At 54.8% G+C, this 20,561-nt stretch overlaps 1 protein-coding gene across 1 annotated transcript; it reads left to right on the top strand.

Annotated features, from left to right (window-relative positions):
• IL23R (interleukin 23 receptor) lies at window positions 1–17,434 on the top strand. Its single transcript, XM_048062013.2, is given in 18 exon segments — window positions 1–270; window positions 734–915; window positions 1,066–1,266; window positions 2,187–2,281; window positions 3,202–3,362; window positions 3,364–3,496; window positions 3,617–3,740; window positions 4,432–4,586; window positions 4,724–4,869; window positions 5,543–5,690; window positions 6,297–6,379; window positions 6,577–6,781; window positions 7,821–8,018; window positions 8,280–8,363; window positions 11,569–11,619; window positions 12,791–12,887; window positions 14,330–14,420; window positions 14,885–17,434. Coding segments are annotated over 15 exon segments (2,358 nt in total). The 5' UTR covers window positions 1–270; window positions 734–915; window positions 1,066–1,266; window positions 2,187–2,223; the 3' UTR covers window positions 15,509–17,434.
• Window positions 17,435–20,561: the final 3,127 nt, after the last annotated feature.

The following is a 20,561-nucleotide window of genomic DNA, read 5'->3' on the forward strand; positions in this document are numbered from 1 at the left end:
AGAGAGAGAGAGGAGGGGAAAAAAAAAAACAACCACGACTCAGTCTGTTCCTTCAGGGGATGCTGGGTTTTCCCATGGACTGACTCAAACTGGAAACTTCTTCGGTAGCAGCGGCAGCAGCGGCAGCAGCAGCAGCAGCAGCTATCTAGGTCAGGGCTGCTCGCAGCCGCCGGTGCTCCTCGCTGCACCCGGCGGCCCCGGCCTCAGCGGGCGGCAGCGGGGCCACGCCAGCCCCGCCGGCCCCCGGCCCGGGTCCTGAGGACTGGGGAGGTAATGGGGAACGGGGAACGGGGAACTGGGAACGGGGAACGGGGAACGGGGAACGGGGAGCAGGAGAACCGCCCGGGGCCGGCCCTGGCCTCGGCTGCTGCATTCGCGTGCCCGTGGCTCCCAGCGCGCCCCGTCGGTAAGGGTCTCGTGGGGCTCGAGCAGCTGGAACAGCTCTTCTCCTCCTCCTCCTCCTCTTCCTCTCCTCCTCCTCTTCTCCTTTCTTTGCTTTGCGTGTATTTACGGGAACCTGCCGGGAGAGTTTTTAACAGAGATGAGATCGCAGACCCGTGTCTGTAGGCAACGGGAGCGGGCTCGTTCCTTCTGCTCTGGAGCCTGCAGACGCCCGTAAATCGGGGTAAAAACACGAGCGGCAGGAACCCCCCGAGGAGGCAGAGCCCGCGGTCGCGCACTCCAGCTGGCAGCCGGGGAGATTTATTGTGTTTTTTTTCGGATCTTTTCACAGCCCACGAGGTGCGTGCGTTCTTTGTAAGCTGCTGTAGGTTGCAGGAGGCTGGCAGGCAGCTGGGGGCCGTCGAGGTCTCTTTCTGGGTCAGGTTAACGAAAGGGCGCTGGAAATTGGACCCGCTCTTACGAACGCTTGAACGGTGCTCGCAGCAAAGAGGGCAGCTCGTACCCGCACCCGAGGTAACAGGGGGAGGACTACGAGAGCATTAGCTGTGCTCAGCAGGCTGGTTTGGGTGGAATACTGCTATTTTGACGCTTTCTCCGCGGACTCCGCCGTGCCCCACTTCTGACACAGCCTGTGCACGGCTCTTTGTCTCGTTGCTGCCCCAGGACGAGCGCCACGGAGGCGAGGGGGGTTCGGCAGCAGCGGAGCCCGGCCGTGCTCCCGGCGGGTGCAGCTCTCGGAGACCCCCTCCGCCACCTCCCCTCGCGCCCCAGCCCCTGCCCCAGCCGTGGCTCCCCCGGGGCAGGCGGCTGCGCCGGGACGGGCGGCACGTGCCCGGCCGGGAGGGAGGCGAAGAACTCGCTGAAGTAAGCAGCTAAAGTCGGGCGAGCTCGTGGGACGCGAACACGAGCCCCGGTTTGGGGCTCGGTGACGCGCGGCCCCGGGGGTGAGCACGGGGAAGGAGCGGCTGGAGCAAGGCGGGTGGGAAGGCGATAGGAAAACGGGGGGATTTCTGCCCAGGGCACCGTGGGTGGTTGGGTTTGGCCATCTCCAGGGATGGAGACTCCACGGCAGCCTGCTCCTGAGCTCCGTCACCTTTGCAGCAAAACGCTTTTTCTTACATTTAAACGGGATTTCCTGATTTTTAATGTGAGCCTGAAAACAAGAAGCCTGGCTGCATCCCCTCTGCTCCCCCCATGGGGAGCTCCCGCAGCTCTCCCAGCCCCTTGGTGCCGGGTGCTCTGCGCCCTCCATCCCCTCGGTGGCCTCCCCCCAGGCTGCCCACGTCTCCTGTCCCAGCCAGCCCCGCTGGGTGTCACCAGGCCGAGGGGCAGGATCGTCCCCCCCAGCTTGCCAGGAGCATTTTGAGCGCAGCACGGGGCGCTGGCGGCCTCCTGTGCCCCAGGGGCACGTTGGTGGCCCTCCAGACCCCCGGGTCATTTTTCACAAAGCTTTTTACAAACAGCCCTCGGAGCTGGGCTGGTCGGGCACCTTTTGGTCCCATCCCCAGCGGTCCTAGTGTGTCCCCGCTGACAGCTCCCATCGCCTCGTGTCCTCCTTCATGTGCTGGGAAATGGCACCCAGGAGGGTTCGTCCCTCACCGGCCCCGGGGGAGCAGGGCAGGCTGGCCAGCCTGTGCTCCCCCGCACCCCCTCGTTCCCCATCCTGGCAGGGGCCAGATCCTTCCCTCCCACAGCTCCCGGCCACCTCGGGGCTGGTCCCTGAGCACCCCGCAGCCAGGGCAGGCGCCTCTCGCCGCGAGGCTGACACCTTTCCTGCCCCCCAGACTATGCCACGCACGGACGGCGGCTGCAGCCCAGGCCATGGCGGGGGCCGGCAAGGCTTTGGTGCTCCACGTCCTGCTCTGCTTCCTCTGCAGAGGTAAGTGGCTGCTTGGCATGGTACGGCACGGCATGGCACGGCATGGCATGGCATGGCATGGCATGGCACGGCATGGCACAGCATGGCACGGCATGGCAAAGCATGGCATGGCATGGCACGGCATGGCGCAGCACAGCAGGGCATGGCACGGCACGGCATGGCATGGCATGGCGCAGCGCAGCATGGCACAACATAGCACGGCATGGCACAACGCAGCATGGCATGACAAGGTGCAGTATGGCACAGCATGGCACGACACGGCACGGCACCAGCCCCGCAGACTGCTGGAGCACACTCCCCAGCCCTGCTCGGGATCAGACGCGGGGCGGGAATGTTGCAGCACGGCCCCCATGGCTTTGGGGAGCGCTCCACCAGCACCACCTTCTCCCATGCCCCTGCCCCACCTGCAGCCCTCTGCTCCCTGCTGCAGTCCTCGCCCCGGGGGCTTGCCCAGCCTTGCTGAGCTGCCCGGGGGGTTTCAGCAGCCCCAAGCACCCTGCGAGCTGCTGCTGTTGACGTGTGCTCCTGCCTCCGTGCTGCGTGAGCTCTGGGCGCAGCTGCGCCCTTTCCAGGAAAGCCAGATCGAGCCGATACCGTTCGAGCAGCAGCTTTATCAGGGCTTGCTGCAGGGCCCGATCTGATAGCAAAGGGCAGCGCACGCCTCCCATCTAGGGGCTGCCGTAATCTCAGGGGATCAGAGATAGCAAGCCGGCGCGTTATTTCCCTGCAGTCATTTGAGCGTTAGAGCAGAACGTAAAATTGGTGAAAGTAGCTGTTTCCGAGCTGAGTGGGTGAGTCACTGGGTGCCTGCTGGAGGCAGGGGGATTTACCCCGCGCCAGGGGGGCGTGGGGGCGCCGGGGGGACCCCTCCGGAGGCGCTCGCCGCCGGTGCCGTGTTTGAAGCCGCGGGCGCTGCGCAGGTGTTGCCCGAATCAAGTGCCAGGGCAGCGTGTGGATCGAGCCCGCCCTGGAGGTGCTGATGGGCTCCAACATCTCCATCAACTGCGTCTCCACCATCGGCTGCTCGAGGGCCAACCTCTCCATCCAGCTCAACAGCACGGCCCGTAACGAGACCCTGCGCTCCCTTCAACAGCAGCGCGGCCCAGCTGCGGCTGCACGACTTCAGGCTGCCCTACAGCACCGTCCTCTGCTTCGACCACTGCCGCAGCTGGGAAACGAAAGCTCTGGTCTGCGGCACGGAGGTCTGGGCCGGCTGTGAGTACGGCCGCGGGGCCGGGGCGGTCGCCGTGAAGCGGGGAGCGACGGGGACGGCGGTGGCGGGGATGTGGGGAGGGGGGAGGCGTCTGCGCGCTCCTCCTGACGCTGCCTCCCCAGACCCCCCGGAGCCCCCCGGCAACCTGACCTGCACCATCGGGGAGCGCTCGGGGAGCCTGGCGTGCACGTGGGACGCGGGGCGGCCGACCCACCTGCGCACCGAGTACCGCCTCCACCTGAACAGGTAAGGGCCCGCGGGGACGCGTGGGGCAGGCGGCAGCACCAGGGCGCCAGAAGGGTGCAAGCAGAAAGGGTGCAGCCAGCAGCACGCACCTAACGGCGCCCAAACCCCGAAACCTGGCTGCTGCCGGCGTGTGAGGGCTTGGCTCTCCAGCAGGCACGCTCGCTGCGGCACGGTGCGCGCACTGACCCTGCGCACTTTATGCCACGACCGATGCCAAAGCCCCCGCGACACAAGGCTGCCGGGCTTTCAGAGTCAGCCTGGCTCAGCTACGCACTGCAGCGTGTTCAGTGCAGCCCCGTGCAGGCTGTGCGACGGGCAGTGCTTAGCCTCCTGCCGACAAAGAAGCCCCGCCGGCGGAGCCGCTTGGGTTCGAGCCCCGAGCCTCGCAGCTGGAGAGCTGCGAAAGTCGCCTTTCTGCAGCAAAATCGCAAACACCGTTCAGCGATGCCAGGAACCAAAGAGAGTTACTTTCTAGTTCGCTTTAAGAGTGAAAAACTCCAGCTCCAGGGATGACTGTGCCCCGGTTGTAACCCGTCGCTGCCGGCTGACGCGTGGGTGCCTTCCCCGCGGGCGCGCACGTGCTGGGGTGGGCGCGTGGCACCGCCGCCAGACCGCAGCCCGGTGCCTGCCGGGGAGCCGGGTCCCTCGGTGCCGGGACGGGCTCTGACCGGGGCTGCTCTCCGCTTCCCAGCACGCAGACGGCAGAGGAGGAAGTGTTCCCCGCGGGCTCGCCGGTGCCCCTGAGCGCGCTGCGCGGCGGCAGCCACTACTCGGCGTGGGTGCAGGCCAGGAACGCACTGGGCGCTGCCCGCTCAGCCCCACGGCACCTCGACCTGCGGGAGCTCGGTACGCGGGGACAACGACGAGCGGCACCGCTCCCACCGGCCCTCCCGTCGCTCGCGGGCCCCTCCGGCACGCTCTGCCCGTGCCACCCGTGGGGAGACGGGTGCCGGCCGGGCTCAGGGCTCTCGCTCCCCCCGCAGTGGTGCCCGCTTTGCCCTTGGCCGAGGGCGTGGAGACGACGCTGGCCTCGCCTCCCATCACCACCGTCCGCTGGAGGCAGCAGACGCAGCTGGAGAACGTGCACTGCGAGGAGCGGCACAGGGCAGAGGACGCCCCAATGTGGCATGTGAGACGGCGCCAGCCCCCCACATTTCCCCCACTGCAGACCCGTGGGACGGGGCCCGGTGGGGACCCCCCCTGTGCCAGCCCCCCCCGGGGCTCCCCAGCGCCTCCAGCAGCCGGCCTTCCTTGCAGCGTTATCTCTGCATTTTAAGCAAAAGGGCAAAACTCAAAATATTTCCTAATGTTATCTAGCTCTGCGAGGACAAGGCGGAAAAAAGCCACAGAGGGTGCTCAGCGTACGCCCACTTAATCAGTCTCCGTCTCTCTCGCAGACACAACCGCACCCGGGCCTGCTGCTCGGGGGTCCTGTCTGGAAACCTCCTCAGGCTGAGGACCAGATCCCAGCACTTGTTGGAGCTCCAAAACGGGGGCACTGGCCTGGTGCCACTGGCATGGGGCTCTGCACAGCTCTCAGTTAAACCTTTTTTTTTTTTTTTTTTCTCCTGATTTTTGTGCTCCCAAGTGATGCAGGGCAGTCAGGACAAGCCCATGCAGCACACCACGCGTGGGCACCCTGCTCACCGGCTGCGCTCACCCCACGCCCATGGGTTCAGCAGCCCCGTGTGCTCGGGGGGCCGTGGGGTCCCCGTGTGCTCGGGGGGCCGTGGGGTCCCCATCCGTGCAGACGGGGAAGGTGCTGGGCCCCGCTCCGCCCTAGCACCCGGCTTCCCTTGCAGGTGGAGGCGTGGGACCGCGCGGTGCGTGCCGGGCACCCCCTGCAGAGTGACACCCGCTACGTGTTCCAGGCCCGGTGCCGGCTCAGCCCCGCCGACAGCCCCTGGAGCGCCTGGAGCCCCCCCTTCGTGTACACCACCCCCGAGGCCGGTAAGCGTGTCCCGTGCGCGCTGCGGGTGGCGGTGGTTCTGGCACTCCCGAGGTCACTGCAGGCGGGTCGAGCCGCAGGGAGACCAGAGAAAGGAGCATGACGCTCTTACCCATCTCGGGGAGTTCGCTTTCCTCCAGCGCACTGCCCCTTGGCTGGCCCCCCACTACCTGCCCGTGCCCCCCCAGGGCAGATTTCCCCCATCGCAGCTGCACCATCAGCACCGGGATGGGTTTAGGTGAAGCCAGCCGAGCTGCTGCAGTGCTGTGAACCCCGTGCGATGTGATGTGAGCTGCGCGGGGCTCGCGGGGCGGCCGTACCTTCACCCCCACCCCGCTCACGGCAGGGTGAGGGATCTGGGGCTGTGCTTGCCCTAAAAAGCCGTGTCAGCCGCTGCTCTCAATCTGGGCCATTTCCTTCCCCGCGGCGGCGAAGCCACACACGCCGGCGGCTCCGTCACCTCGCTGGCGGCACCCGCTGGGTACGGTGCAGCCGGTGCGAGGCAGCTGCTGGGGGGCCACCAGGGCGATGCGGGTGGGCGCGGGCCCCGTGCCATGGTGGGCGATGCCCCCAGCCTCAGGACCACGTCCCCCTGGTTGTCCCCGCAGCCCCCACGGCAGCACCCGACGTCTGGCGACGCCTGGGCCCGGCTTTCCCGAACGGCAGCCACGAGGTGACAGTCTTGATCAAGGTAAGGCCTTAGGGTTAAGGGTTGGGGTTTGTAGGGGTGGCAGTGACGTTTTAAGGCCGTATCGTGGAGGCGGGGGGTGGAAAGCGACCTCGCCGGGGCCCCTTTGACCACACGAGGGTGAGGAGGGGACCTGGGGCCACCGGCACGGGGCGGAGGGGGGGCACCCCGACCCCGTCTCCACCTCTCGCCCTCCGCAGCCGCTGCCGCCCCGTGCTGCCCGCGGCAGGATCCTGGGCTACGCCGTGGCGGCGGGATCAGCGCAGCCCCTCTGCAACACCTCCGGCACCTCCTGCAGCGTCCTGGTGCCCCCAGGGGTGCGCGTCCTCCACGTCACCGCTCACAACTCCCGGGGGGCGTCCAGCCCGGCCAACGTGACGCTCGGCCGGGAGGCCGGCCAGCAAGGTAGGACGTCGCCCACGCCAGCGTTGGCCGTGGCGGAGGTCTGCTTTTGTCAGAACCCGAGGGGAAAAACGTCACGCAGACACGTGGGTTCAAAGCAAGAGGCGCCCCGCCTAGGGAACGCGGCGTCCTCCACACAAGGCCAGCGTCCCCCGGAGATGCCCCAGCCACACAGCCCTTTGCCTCCGAAGGCTGCAGGAACAAGAATAGCTTGTAAAAATAAAAATAAGCTTGTCCTGCCTGTGCCTGGCACGGCTCAGGGCACCCCTCTGTGCCCACGGCTCCCGAAATAGCTCCCGCTGCCGTCCCAGCCGTGACGCTGGAGCCTTTGGGGCAGGAAGGGAGGAAAAAGAGCTCCTGGGCTGCCTCGGGTTCCCTGTGCCACAGGCTGTGGCTTTCCCCGCGACCACGCTTTCCTATTTTTGAAAATGTCTCTTTTAATGAGCAACGGGAGGGGAAAGTCCCGTTCAAGTTAAGGACAAATAGTGAGCATGACTAAAACGAAACTGTGCAGTGTAAATAAGGTGGAAAAAATGCTCTAATCTCATACTTATCAGAATGATGCGTGTTTCTGGTAAAAAATGTCAGGTAAAGCGTCTCAGACAGAAGAGGCGTGACAAAGCTGAGCACGTGCTTTTGTGAGGTAGACACGTGTATATATACACACACAGGTGTGTGCGTATTTCATTTTTATTTTTTTTTTATTTGAATATGATTTATATGATATGATATGGTATATATAGCACGACTACATAAAATTCTACTATAAAATTAAATATATTTACAATCATATATATATTATACATGAAAATATATTAAATATTTTTATATAAATATAAATATAAACGTAAATTTACATGTATATATGAATACCTACACCTATATGTATACCTATACCTGTACCCAGACCCATACTCACCACATCCTAGAAGGCTTTTTCCCTCCTAGCCCTGTCCCCCCGATGAAGACCTGCTCCTGCCCAGGCACAGCGGCCTCCCGGCTCGCTGCCCGGAGCCCAGCTCCGACCCCTCTCTCCTTGCAGCCTTCCCGGCGCCGGCGGCGGTGGAGGTGCGGCGCCAGAACCAGAGCAGCGTCTCCGTGGCCTGGCAGCCCCCGCGCGGCAGCAGGAGCCCCCCGCTCTGGTTCATCGTGGAGTGGGTTTCTACAGCGCCGTATAGCAAGGAGGAACGCTTCTTCTGGAAGAAAGTCCCGTGCCAGGACACGCTCACGTACATCCAAGGTAAGATGTTCCACGGGGCCTTTTGCAGTTCATTGAGGCATCGCAAAGCCGAAATCTCACTGGGATTGAGCCCTGCCCACCACTTTGGGAGCTGGGGGCTGTGAGGAGCCCAGGGAGCAGGAGGGAGCGGAGCAGTGCGGGATGTAAGGGCAACCGGTGTGTTTGATCCCCCAGGGGCTCAGCCAGAAGCCCTCAAGCAAGTCTACAGCTTTAACAGCAGCTTACAAATACGTTTTAAAGGCAAAAAATGCTCTATTTCAGAAGACGCAGCAGCGGCAAGCCACATCAACGTGTCGGTTTATGCAGTCTACCCTGACGGAGTGAGCAAACCAACCTCTGGCCAAGGTAAGCCCAGCTGTGTGGAGAAGTTGCCGCTTGCTGTGGTGGAGCTGCAGAGTTCAGGCTGCTGCTTCGTGCCTGCTGTCCTCACGGCCTGCCGGTTTTATGGAGTTAGAGACAAGGGGCAAAAACCTGGCATGGGCCAGACAGAAACATGAGGCTGCCGAAGGAAACTGGGAGAGGTCAGGGGCTTTAACAAACCTGTGTGAAAGGCTTTTCTAGCTGGTACTCTGCTCTTGTGCACAGATCTCTAATGCACATGAGAACAGCATCTTACTCCACAAGGTACACCAGTGGCGTTGCTCTCCCTGTTCGGGATAGAAAATAGGAGGTTGCTGCTTTGCCTATTTGATAGTAAATTGTTATAGAAAAGACAACTTTTACAGAGAACAACTGCAGGCTGTCCTTTCTTACCTGGAGCTGCATGTAGGCAGGCTTCAGTTCTGAAAACTATTTTAGATAAAATAGGGCATGGACCAACTTAAAAAAGACAATGAGGATGTCTGTGCATCATCTCCAGCGATGTGTGCATTGGCTTTGATCGCTCTCACGAGCTGGGCGTGCTGAGTCCCCTAGTGGCCCTCACCTAGGCCAGGACAAGCCCTGCACAGCTCCAAATATGAGGGCTGAGGACACGTCCCAGCACCACCAGACCTGTCCCGTGGGCACCACCATGCAGAGAAAATTCACCACCTGTGCTTTCACGGAGGCCCATGGGCGCAGTGAGCATCCTGGGGAATCCCAGCCCCAGGGAGTGTGCTGAGGGCAGGACAGGCTGAGCATAAACCAGGTGTAATAATGCTCAGGGTAGGCGTTCATCGTTCCAGACACGTAGACTGACTTCTTATCTTACACCTGCCATACGGCAATATCTGGAAATAACCTTCTATTTGTGCTAGCTAAATGCTTTAAATGCTTAAAATAGAGAGCTCATCATTCTTAGTTACATAGACTCCTGTGATAAAACCTGGGGATTTATGTGGGAAAGCACCAACATGAGGCACCCAGCGGGCACAACCAGCACCTTACACCCTGCCTGACCCCACAGGATGGCCCTCGTTCCCTATGTTCCTTACGCAGACCGAGCCCATCAGTAAGGCATTTCTGTAGCCGTATTAACAGATAATACAAGTTAAATGTGCCAGTGACACCAGCCCAAAAACGTGCCTCGTTCCAAGGCTGCTGAATAATTTACTCAGCCGCTTCCCGTCCACAGTCGGGGTGTAGCCGAGGGCTGCTTTGGGACGCGGAGCTCCCCGGCTGAGTGGGCAGCGCTGTAACCACACTGCTTAGGGAATTAACATGCTGGGGACTCCACGAGCTACGCTAGGAGAAGCACGTCTCAAATCTACAGAGTTATAGACGGTACCTTTCCTGTGATTTTTTTTTTTTTCCCCCTGATTTTGTGAGTGAATTGTGCTTCGGTGAAACAGCGGCAGCGTTACCCAGGTCAGCTCAGGTCGGAGCCTGGTGCCAGCCCGGTGACACGCGGTGTAACCGACACGGGGACAGGGCCGCGATTGCCACGTCCCCCCCCGACAGTGGCAGCCCGGGACACCCCCTCGGCAGGAGGTCACCTCCCCGCAGAGCCACCCGTGGCACCACCCGCTGCCGGCCGCACGGTGGCAGCCCCGCGGGGATCATGGAGCCAGAATCGCAACATCAAGGCTGGGAAAGGCCTCCAACACCTGGTCCAACATCCCCCTGCCACCAGTGTCACCTCCAAACCATGTCCCCAAGCACCACGTCCAACCTCTCCTTGAACATCCCCAGGGACGGTGACGCCACCACCTCCACCACATCCCAACGCCTGAACCTCCCCGGCACAACTTGAGGCCATTCCCTCTAGGCCTATCACCGGTTACCTGCGAGAAGCGGCCGACCCCCAGCTCCCCACAGCTTCCTTTCAGGTAGTTGCAGAGAGCAATGAGGTCTCCCCTGAGCCTCCTCATCTCCAGACCGAACACCCCCAGTTCCCTCAGCTGCTCCTCACAGGACTTGCGGCTCCGGGCCCGTTTGCAAGGACAACCCCAGCAAGGGGCTGCTCACGGCGATGTTCCTCCAGCCAAACCCAGCGCAGAGCCACCGCCACCACAGCAGCAGCACTCACTGCCAGTACAAGATGCGGCCCGAGCCATTTTCCTCACAGGAAAACCGTAGGGAACAGGGCTCGAAAGCTGTATTACCCGATCCCGGGGGAAGATCAGCAGTATTGCTTTCGTGTGCTGAAACTGTTCCTGGGTTTCAGGCAGAGAGGCCTCTGGGCTCCCAAGACAAGCTACCCCCGTGCTCCTCATCCTCGCTGCCCAACAGTTTTCCACTTCTGTGACCTGTGCTTTAATTGCTCTGCTTCAAGATGATGGCTCCGGGCCTGCCCGTGGCCAAAAGGGAACCCTGAGCTTCCCTGCCCGCAGCAGCACGTGCCTGAAGCCCCAGCACACCTCCTGCCTGGGCTGCTCCCTCGGGACGCTTCCCCGAGCGCTGAGCGAGCACCTCACGGCGTCCCAGCAGAGCCCGTTTTTCTTGCAGGCTGGCCCCAACCTCAGCAGATTGCCCCAGATAGGGGCTTGCTGTAGGGCACAGCGATTTCTTCACTCCCTGCCGGCTCAGGTCCCACCGAGGCAGGTTTTACCTGCGGGCTGGGACCGGGGTTATCAGCGTGGTGAGGTGATCCCGTCGGTAAGAGTGAGGACAGAAGGCACTTGCTGAGGAGAGGAGATGGCAAGGGAATTGCTTCGTACGGCCAGGAAAGAAAGCTTGCCGCCTCTTCTCGCAAAAATAAGCTTCTTGCCACGGCAGACTCAGCTGCGGCTCATCTGGTCAGACAAAACAGTGCTGCCAGAAAACTCAGTGCTATGGGGGTTGGACACGGGGACATAATCTTGTAGGTGCTCGTGGAAAACAGCCCGGGGTTCCTCAGGAAGAGTAAATTCTTGTCTCAGGTACTGAGGTGTATGGGGGAGATTTCTTGTAATTTGTTTTATGGTTTTGTTAACATTTCGTTTAATTAGAACTCTGAGAAATACAAGATGATGTAGAGTCCAGATACGCAGAAGATGATAATTACCTTTATGGGGCTTTATTTTTCGTATTATACCAGTATTTAGTTTCCTAAAAAATATTAGCAACATGAAAATAAACCAGAGCTTCATTCACCTGATGTACATTTCCCAAATAAAGTTACGGCCTTTTTGTCTTCTCTCTGCTTAAGTCTCCTCGGAGGAACGGATCCCGGACTTCAGCTACAACGAGACTTCCCACGGTAAGAAGCGTTTCAGGCTTGGTGATCGAGAGCCTCTGCTTGACCAGGTGTGGACGTTTCAGCCAGAGCCGCGAGCGCAGCATCTGGTGATATAGTAGTAAAAGGGAAGTGAAAGCTCCGTTGTGATTCGGGGAGGTCAGAGCCAGCAAAGCAACTTTTCACTTGACAGGAAAATGAGCCACATGGCAAGAAAGGCTGCAGTCCTGCCCTGGGGTGAATGCAACTTGCATAATTCCTGCCTTTGAGTTTTGTTTTCTTATGAGACGTAATAAAATGTACGTTACAGCAAGCAGGAGTTAAGAAAGCAAGGAAAATACGATAATGTTAACATACAAAATAGTGTAACAGTGACGGACTGCTCTGGCCTTACAATCTGAGCCGAGGGCTGGTTTAAACATTTCCCATACATTTCTCTAACTGCAGTTATGCTTTTGGTTTGCATGTCTTCTGGTAAAGGTTATACTATGGTCTGCTTCAGTATTTAAAGCAAAACCAAAACCAACGTAAGCTGAAGAGTTTGCTCAAGTATTTCTGGAAGGTAATTCTGCGTAGGAAATGGTTAAACACAGTGACCACACTTCCTAGAATTACTTGGCTGGAGGATCCTGGCTGGGTGGCGACTGGCAACCACCTCGGGGCAGCGGAGGGGCGGCTGCTGCCGAGGACCACGCAGAGCCTCGGCCGCCCGCTCCTCCGCTGCTGTGCTCACGGTTCTGAATCAGAGATGGGACAGAGGGCTTTGCCTCGATGTTGTTATTGCTTTGCTTCCCTCGCTGCGAAGCAAATGCTAAGCTAAATGCTAAGGACTTATTTTATCAGCGATCTCCACTTCACATAAGTTCACGTAGCAGCATACGAGGCGGTGGGAGCAGGTTCGCCAGCAGCTGCCCGTGTCTGGCAGCGGCATGGATGAGCAGCAGGAGGGCCCTCCAGAGCCTGGCCCAGATGCCTTCGTGGCTTCCAGTTCTAGATAAATATTGCCCCTCCACCAGACCATTAGAATTGCAAGTGCAAATGTATAGGAATAACAACAGACACGCAAGGAGTCACATTCAACATGACGGCTTGTGATGCAGAATTACTCACAAGTGCGACTGTGGATTTCGCCTGTAACATCTGGTTTAAAATGGGAGCTCCCTGATAAACCTTTTTCCTCTTTATCCTCTTTCAGATGATGACACTGGAGTTTTCCTGGGAATGGGTGTCAGTGTGATCGTATCGTCAGTTGTTCTTGCAATTCTGATGTTTAAGAAATCAGCTAGAATAAGGTATTACTTTCATCACAATTTTTTCTTTATTTGTAACTCACGCTTTTCTTCCACAATGTTCTAAAGTTAACTAGAGAAACCAGTCCTTCTCACTATGCTCTGCTCCTACTGAGGGTAGCTTTGCCCATTCATAATATTGCTGCATAAAAGGCTACCTGTGCACTCCACAGTAAGGCAAAGACCAACAAAAAGTAAAAATCATTCCTCTGTAGAAGCCAGACTTAGCCAGACTTGATATATTATTATTATACAGATCTAGGGGGAGTGAAAGAAAAAAAGAGGAAAAACATAACCTTCTTTAAGTAAGTTTTATACTAGGATCTGTTACTCTTACTTTTGAATGAGGAAAGGATGCTGTCCCTGGCACAGGCTGCTGGCTGCCCCCACGTCTGCACCCTGGCAGACTGGCAGAGGCCAGGGAGTTGGAAAAGAGCTGGAAAACCAAACAGGGAGAGTCTTCATTCCATTTGGTTAACACGACTGCCGCATACCTAGCTCGGCAGGCGGCCTCTCCGCGGTGAGAGGAGTCCCGCCAGTGCTGTTCCTGGTACAAATAAATGGAAACGATTGCCTCTGTGCCACAGAGCTGGCTGGTGGACACTCCTGATAGAGCAAGAAAGAGGGTAGAGAAGACCTGGGGTTAGAGGACGTTGAAGGGCTGTCCCTTTCAGTTCCTGAGCCCTGTCTAAATTTTTCTGCTGCTGATGTAATTGGGAAACACAGCAAGAACTGAGCGCGTGTACTTTCTCAGGAACACAGCAATCCACACAACATCAGCAAAGCTCAACTAAATTAAAATCTCTTGCAAATGATTTTCATTTCTGCAGCAGCTTCGTTTGTCGGAAAATAAATTTTCGTTCCTGCAGCAGCTTTGTTTGTAGGAAAATCAACTTTCATTACTGCTGTGTATTTTATTTCATCAGCTCAGGACCATGCATCCTCTTATTTATGTACTTAGCTTGGGTTCCACCACCCACCTCGGTTTAGTAACATTTTCCCATACAGATACGTTTTACACAAGGGATTTAAACAGAGTAATTTAGTTTCCAGACTTGCTCAATAAATGAAGCTCTGAATTTCTGAAAGTAGCGCAGTGACAAAAAACAATCCTGCTCTGAGGGAAACAGCACGTGCTGTGTTGCAGCCGTACCGCGTAACGTTAGGGTGAGCAGTCTGCCCCTCAGCCCGCTGCAGCCAGGCTCCACCACAGCCAGACCCAGGGGAACCGCGCTGAGAGATGAAGAGATGGGGTTCAGGTGGGAAAACCTACCCACGGGGGGGAAAACTGAGGCTTCCCAGCCCTCCACAATGGCCAAGAATGATGGATATGCTTAGTGTTCCCTCCCTGTCTGGGGACAATTTCATCTAGAACAAACAAGTAAATGACTAATAAAATGAACTAACATTTTGCTTTTTTTTTTTTTTATTTTTTTTTGGTAAAGAATTAAAGCAACAGTTGCATCACTCTTACCAAAATGGCTACTTGAAGATTTTCCCCACATGGAAAACAGCAATGTGATAAAGTCACTCCAGGTAATCGCACCATTATGTCCAGCTTTTTTTTTTTTCTTCCCCATTTACGTATACTTAAAAATCATTCTGCAGCTGTGAGAAACACAGACAGAGCAGGATTCAGCTCTAGGGGATCTAGAGCTGATCAGAGAATCATTTACCAGCCATTTGCAAGGTGCAAGGAAGCTCAGCTTAGCTGGAGTCTTTAAACCTTGCTTCAATATACATTTTATCCAGTAGTGACGATTGAATCAAGCTGACCTTGGGGTGCATGCAGAACGGAGACAGGCACAGCTGCTCCCTGTCTTCTCTCTTCCACCTCGCTGTAGTCTGTTCTATGGAGAGGATTAGGTGAGAGAAGCGGAAAGGATGTTGAGATGAAGACAAGAAGTCATTGCCCTATTTCCTCCGTGTGATGCTCTAATGATCTCTCTCCCCTTGGCAGAATTTGCCAGTTTGTTACTACAGTCATATTTTTTTTCTAGGAGAAGAGTGAATTCACAAGCAACAGTTCCTATGAGCCGTTCCTGGATGACAGCGATCCCACAGTCATGGAAATAGAGGAGGTATCCGTGCATGAGAAATACAAGATTGTGGACATCAAAAAGAAACCCAGCACAGCGCTCCCCGAGAACGTGGTGCACCCACAGAGCTCAGCATCGGCCGTCAGCGCCGCACCTGAGCACGTCAGTGACTACAAGCCTCAGATTTCCGACGGGAACCTTCTGGGATATGTAGCTGCCAATATTTACCAAGCAGAGTCCCACACACCGGCTCCAGAACCGGAGACAACCTTTTTCTTCAGAGACTACACCAGCCCTGTCAGCTACCTGTGGAACGCCGAAGGAGCGGGGCACAACGTCTGTCTGCTGGAAAAGATCAACCTAATTTTAAACAACAACAGAAGTGGGCAAAACTATGCGTTCAGCTCAGCGCAGGAGGAGCAAAGTACCCTTTTGGAAAGTCAGTGGGGAAAAACACTGTCGAGTGAAAACGTTCAGGAACAGACACTGGTCCCAGATGAGCTGGTCTCTTGCTTAAGAGCAATGAATGAGGAATCTGTGGATATACAGACCTGTTTGCAGCAACGCATTGGAAGGTTATTTTGAGCAAAGTTATAACTGGGATTAAAAAAAAAAAAAAAACACACAAAATTATGAGCGGATGATCATGGCACATGTCTGCCTTTGGGATTACAAACATCAGAACTGGAACAAAGCTCCAAATCCAAAACTCACTCCCTTAGTTGACTGTAAATAGTTATGGATACATGGATCACCTTGGCCAGTAAATCATCATTTTACACTTACCTCATATTTTTACAAGCATAACAATGCATAAACGCAGGGGTTCCTGTAAGAACTGAACTACAAAACAGGTGATTTTTACAGGATACAATATGCTTCAATTATTATTCTAAGTCACTCTCGTGTTAAATACTTGGGACATTCAATACCTGGAGCTGATATCTATTAAGATGGATAAAACGGTCCCTTAGACATTCTGACTGAATTGTGTGAAATACCTTGGGATCACTCATAATGAGGAGACACTACACTGAGGAGGATTTATCTATCGTGCAGCAGCCATGGCTACCATATGAAATCTTTTCTGTTTGACAGGATAACTCAATTTCATTTTCCCTTCCATTCAATAACAAAAAATGCATCAGATAAGAACAAGCCTTCATCAGCTTGGCCTACCAGCCGGATTTAAAAGCTCTAAGTTTGTCACTGGACAGATTCTTCGTTTTGGGTGAAGGATTTATCGTCTCACATCAGTTTGTCAGGGGTTCAGCTTTGCTGTTCTGCATGAAGCAGAATACGGCACAGAGAAATGGCATTTACTAGGCATGTAACAGGAAATTCGGATATCCTGAAATACAGAAAGTGAAAAATGGGAGCCCCCTTCCTGCTGAGGGGTCTTGGAACCATTCTAAGTTTGCCCAGGACTTCGGAGGTGGTTTTGCAAGATGTTCCTAAGGCAACCATAAACTGCCTGGAAATGGGAGACGCTGGATTTTGTATCTAGCCCTTACTTGACTGAGCACCCCAGCCTTTTCCAGGAAACACTTTAAACGCTTTTAAGGAATACAAGCACAAAGGAAGTTTACTACACCCTGTAAAACACTGAGCGTTCAGTGAGCAAGGCGTAGAACAAACCTCCGTAAGGTTTGTTCTCTCGGCCCTTTTCTCCTACCTTCTGCATTACTGCTTCTGTTCCGGAGCTGCCCCAGGGGGAGGTGAAGCTGCGTGGGGTTGGGGTGGGAGGGCTGCGAACGCCCCGCAGCCGCTGCCCTGTGGCAGCACTGGAAGTGCTCAGCGCGGAGCAGCAGGAGAGGGCCCTTTGCTGTCTGCCTCCTTCACTGCTCGTCCAGGGCAGCGCTGGCCCACGAGCAGGACCCTCAGGTGCCACAGCAATGCTAAAAAAATGTATTTTTAGTGCCCCGAGAGTTGTAACGCCCCAGGTGCAGCACCCAGAGCATAGTCACACTGCTGCTTTACCTTTGAGCATGGCCAGCCAGCAGCACGGTGCCCAGGAGGGAATGGTCCTCGCTGCCTTGGCCAGCTTGGGGCAGCTCCCTCACGAGCCCCTCGACCTCCGCAGGCCACCAAAGCCGTGCTCTGCAGCTCAGCTGTGCACGTTTTGGGGCTGTATAAAGCATGGCATGGAAACTCTGTAAAAGCTACTGTCTGCGAGAGCTGGCTGTGGGCATCCCAGAGCCCCCGCTGCAGGCTGGGTGCTTAAAAACCCCCGTGGGTGCCCTGCAGAGCAGCGTACGGACAGCTCTGCGTGATCACGGGCTACCCGTCGCACCTGCATGTAGGTCTGAGTCTCCGTTCACAAGCAGTAGCACCGAGGAGCCTCTGAACTATGTAGCACTACGTGTGACTTCTGTTCACGGGGCAGTCTGCGCAATTAACGGGTCTGGGTAGCTCAGCTGGATACGCGCGTCGCAGCAAATATATGCAGGGGATGTATCTTGTAAGGCTGATGGCAACATCATCACAATAAAAGGAAAAAAGATCATCTGACTGTGCATTACCAAACTGAAGTCTGTACAATCGTAAGAGCAAGACTCAACACGTTTTCATTAGACTTACAAAGCTAATGTAAATGCTAACCTGTCTGGTATTAGGTATCTAAAATTACACACTTTATCACTTCTTGCAGTAAAGCTGCTAAACCTGGAGATTATAACTTTTCTTTTGAATCTTCCGAGGCACCGTAGGTGCTTCTCTAACGGCTGCTGCACAAATCGATCGATTTTGTCATTTAGTCCTGGATGCCTTCAAACCAGAACAGCTGGGTGCTGTTCTCGTCTCCTCTTAAACCAAGAGATCTGCCAGTCGTCACTTAAATTGACTGAGTAGTATTTTACCTGGCAAGATGTGGTAGGTTTGTTCTTGAGAAGCAGCAAACTGTTTCCAAGCCTGAAATGTTACTCTTACATGTAAGCTAGTCTAAAATTAGTGATTGCTGCCTGTGCAGGAAGGAAATTGTAAAAGAACAGCCACATACTATCAGCAGCCAAAATGTGAGGTGTGGAAGATATTTTTTTTCAATGTCCACATCCTGAGACTCGAGCTGCCTGTGTTGCCTGAACAAGCAACACGCGTGGGGTGTTTACTGCTACATGGAAGCGCTTGTTTTCTCAGAAAAACTGGACCAAAAGTGTGATCTTACATTTCAGGCACCTGCTGTTAAAAGTCTGAACGTGCAGCTTTGATAAATTACCCTAGGAGAGATACCGGCAAATATGTTTGTGGATGAAGGAGGCTAGTTCCTTTCCCATTGAGGAACTCACCGCACACAGTCGTGAGGGCTGAATCCTCTGCCCCCCTCTCGCCGTGCACGCGTTCTTCATCAACGGCACAACTGCCACGGGTTTCGCTGGGGCTGAAGGAAGCCTTTCTTCTCTACGTGGGCAAATGGATGCATCTGGTAAATAAGGACTGGTTACCGGGGAAAATGGAAGGAGAAGGGCACAAATATACAACGCAGTCCCCCTATCCCCTCCTGCTAACCCATTAGACGGTGGTGACGGGTTAGGTCTGGAATAAATGCCTGCGATGCTTGCCTCTGGCAATGAATGCATCAGGGCATAAACTGACCAGAGCGTGAACAAAGCTGGGATTCTGTCAGCTGCCTGGCACCACGTTGGGTCCTCGGTTTCAGATTTTACTTGTTAGAGGTGCTCCTGACTCTGCTTTTTGTCTTTGCCTGCTTTGACCTTACAAGGCCCTTGCATCAGGCCCTGAGCCCTCTTTCCACCAAGTGCAGTGCTTAGTGGTAAAAACCAGCATCCTGAGTGACGGGAATTGAGCTAGCTGTTATGCAAGCACGATACCAAAATCCTTGCAACAGGCAACTCTTGAATATATGGACAGCTCAGCACTTAAAATCAAATCACACTGCCATTCTTAAGGCAATTGCTTTAACACGTACACATTCCCTTCCTTCCCCAAATATTATGAGCTCCCTAATTCTTGGTACCAGCACTTCCCAACCTTTTTCCAAGTTTGGTTGTGTTGTTGGCAGCTGTATCTCGCGGCGGTGAGTTCCACGGGTTACTTACCGGTTTGGCAATGAGTTTCATGGGCTCTTCGGCTTACTTGTAGCATGGGTTCGACGTGCTGCTGAGGCACATCAAGGAAGCGTATGCTGACTAAAGTCTCTCCCCACAGACAATATAGACCAAAAAGCATTGATCTCTCACTTATCTACCACTCAACCTGTGAGACTGCAGACTCATCTGTACATTATCCCATGCAAGTGAAATCTGTATGTAATTATTTTATGACAAGACCTTACTTTTTTTTATGCCTAATGAGTAACACAGAGAAATCAGCTGCTGTCGAAGTACAGTGTGGGAGAACTTCGCACAGTGCCGTCGTTCTTGATGTAGAGAAGCTGTGACCCTGTCCCCTCACCCTGGTGTCTGTCCTGGAGACAGGGACAGTCAGAGCCCCCCAGAGAATCCGTGCTCAGCAGCCTGAGGACGAGCTCTGTAACAGGAATGCTCTTAGCGCAAGCCACGTCAGATACCCGCTCATTTAAATGTGAAGTAATTAAATTTCAAAGCACTACAGTTCCTGATCCAGAGAGATGCACCATGGCTGTTTCTCATTGCTATTCACAGATCTAACACAACCTCGGGAAAAAATAAAAACAGGCAAGAGAGAACAAAGTAGAAAGAAGTAAGAAATGGAAAGCAGTCTTTTCAAAGCTCAGACAGGCTCTGACAACAGCAAAGTTATTCACTGCCAGCTCTTACCTCCAGCCACTGTGTCAGTACAGGGTGTATCAGGTGTGATCGTGTACCAGTGTGAAGTCTAAGCTCGGATGGAAAACAGTTATTGGCAGCATGATACAGATTAGTCAGAGACACTATCCTCTGGGACTTGTTGCTTGCTGCTACCCTTCAAAAAGTATGTTTAAAAATTAATTAAACCAAGTGTATAACAAATAAAAGAAATGCATAGTAAGATATGCATTAAATATGCATCACTAGTTACAATTTGTAATCATCTATGCTACTGCACAGCCACCATCCCATGCATCCTGTATGAGCGTTTGAAGCACAGGAGAGCTGGCTTTCAGTCTCGGCTCAGTCACCGGCTGTCTGCAACCAACTCACTTTGCCTCAGTTTCTTATCCACAGAGCCAGGGCAGTAATAGTTGCTATTTCCTGTAAAGCTTCAGGATCTAGCGTGTAGCACCGTATCACATCCAGTAATAGGAACAGTGCAAGAATATGAAGATAACGGAAACGTTCAATGAGTAATCTTGTGCTGCTCGTTTTTATTCTGCATGTGCTCGTCAGACTGCTCCATGCTGAAAGATTTATAAGCATTTGCTTGGCCATAAATTGTGAAAAAGATTTAGCTACAGATAAATATGCTACAGAGACTAAAATTTGATTAAAAACTTTAGTTAAAGTTTCACAAAGCAAAATGCCAACAGTAAACATCTGGGGATTTCTGAATGCAAAGACAAAAGATCAAAGCCCAGGTTGTGACCAAGACTTGCAAGCAAAGCTGCAAATAAATGCTTGGATCAGCAAAATCATTCTGAACACAAAGCAGCTGAAAAATGGCAGCAGGTGAAACGGTTACACAATGAAAGCACGAATATTCACTAAAAATACGCTACTCGGTA

This window comes from Anser cygnoides, chromosome 8 (genome assembly GCF_040182565.1).
Source record: "Anser cygnoides isolate HZ-2024a breed goose chromosome 8, Taihu_goose_T2T_genome, whole genome shotgun sequence".
Classification (NCBI taxonomy): Eukaryota; Metazoa; Chordata; class Aves; order Anseriformes; family Anatidae; genus Anser; species Anser cygnoides.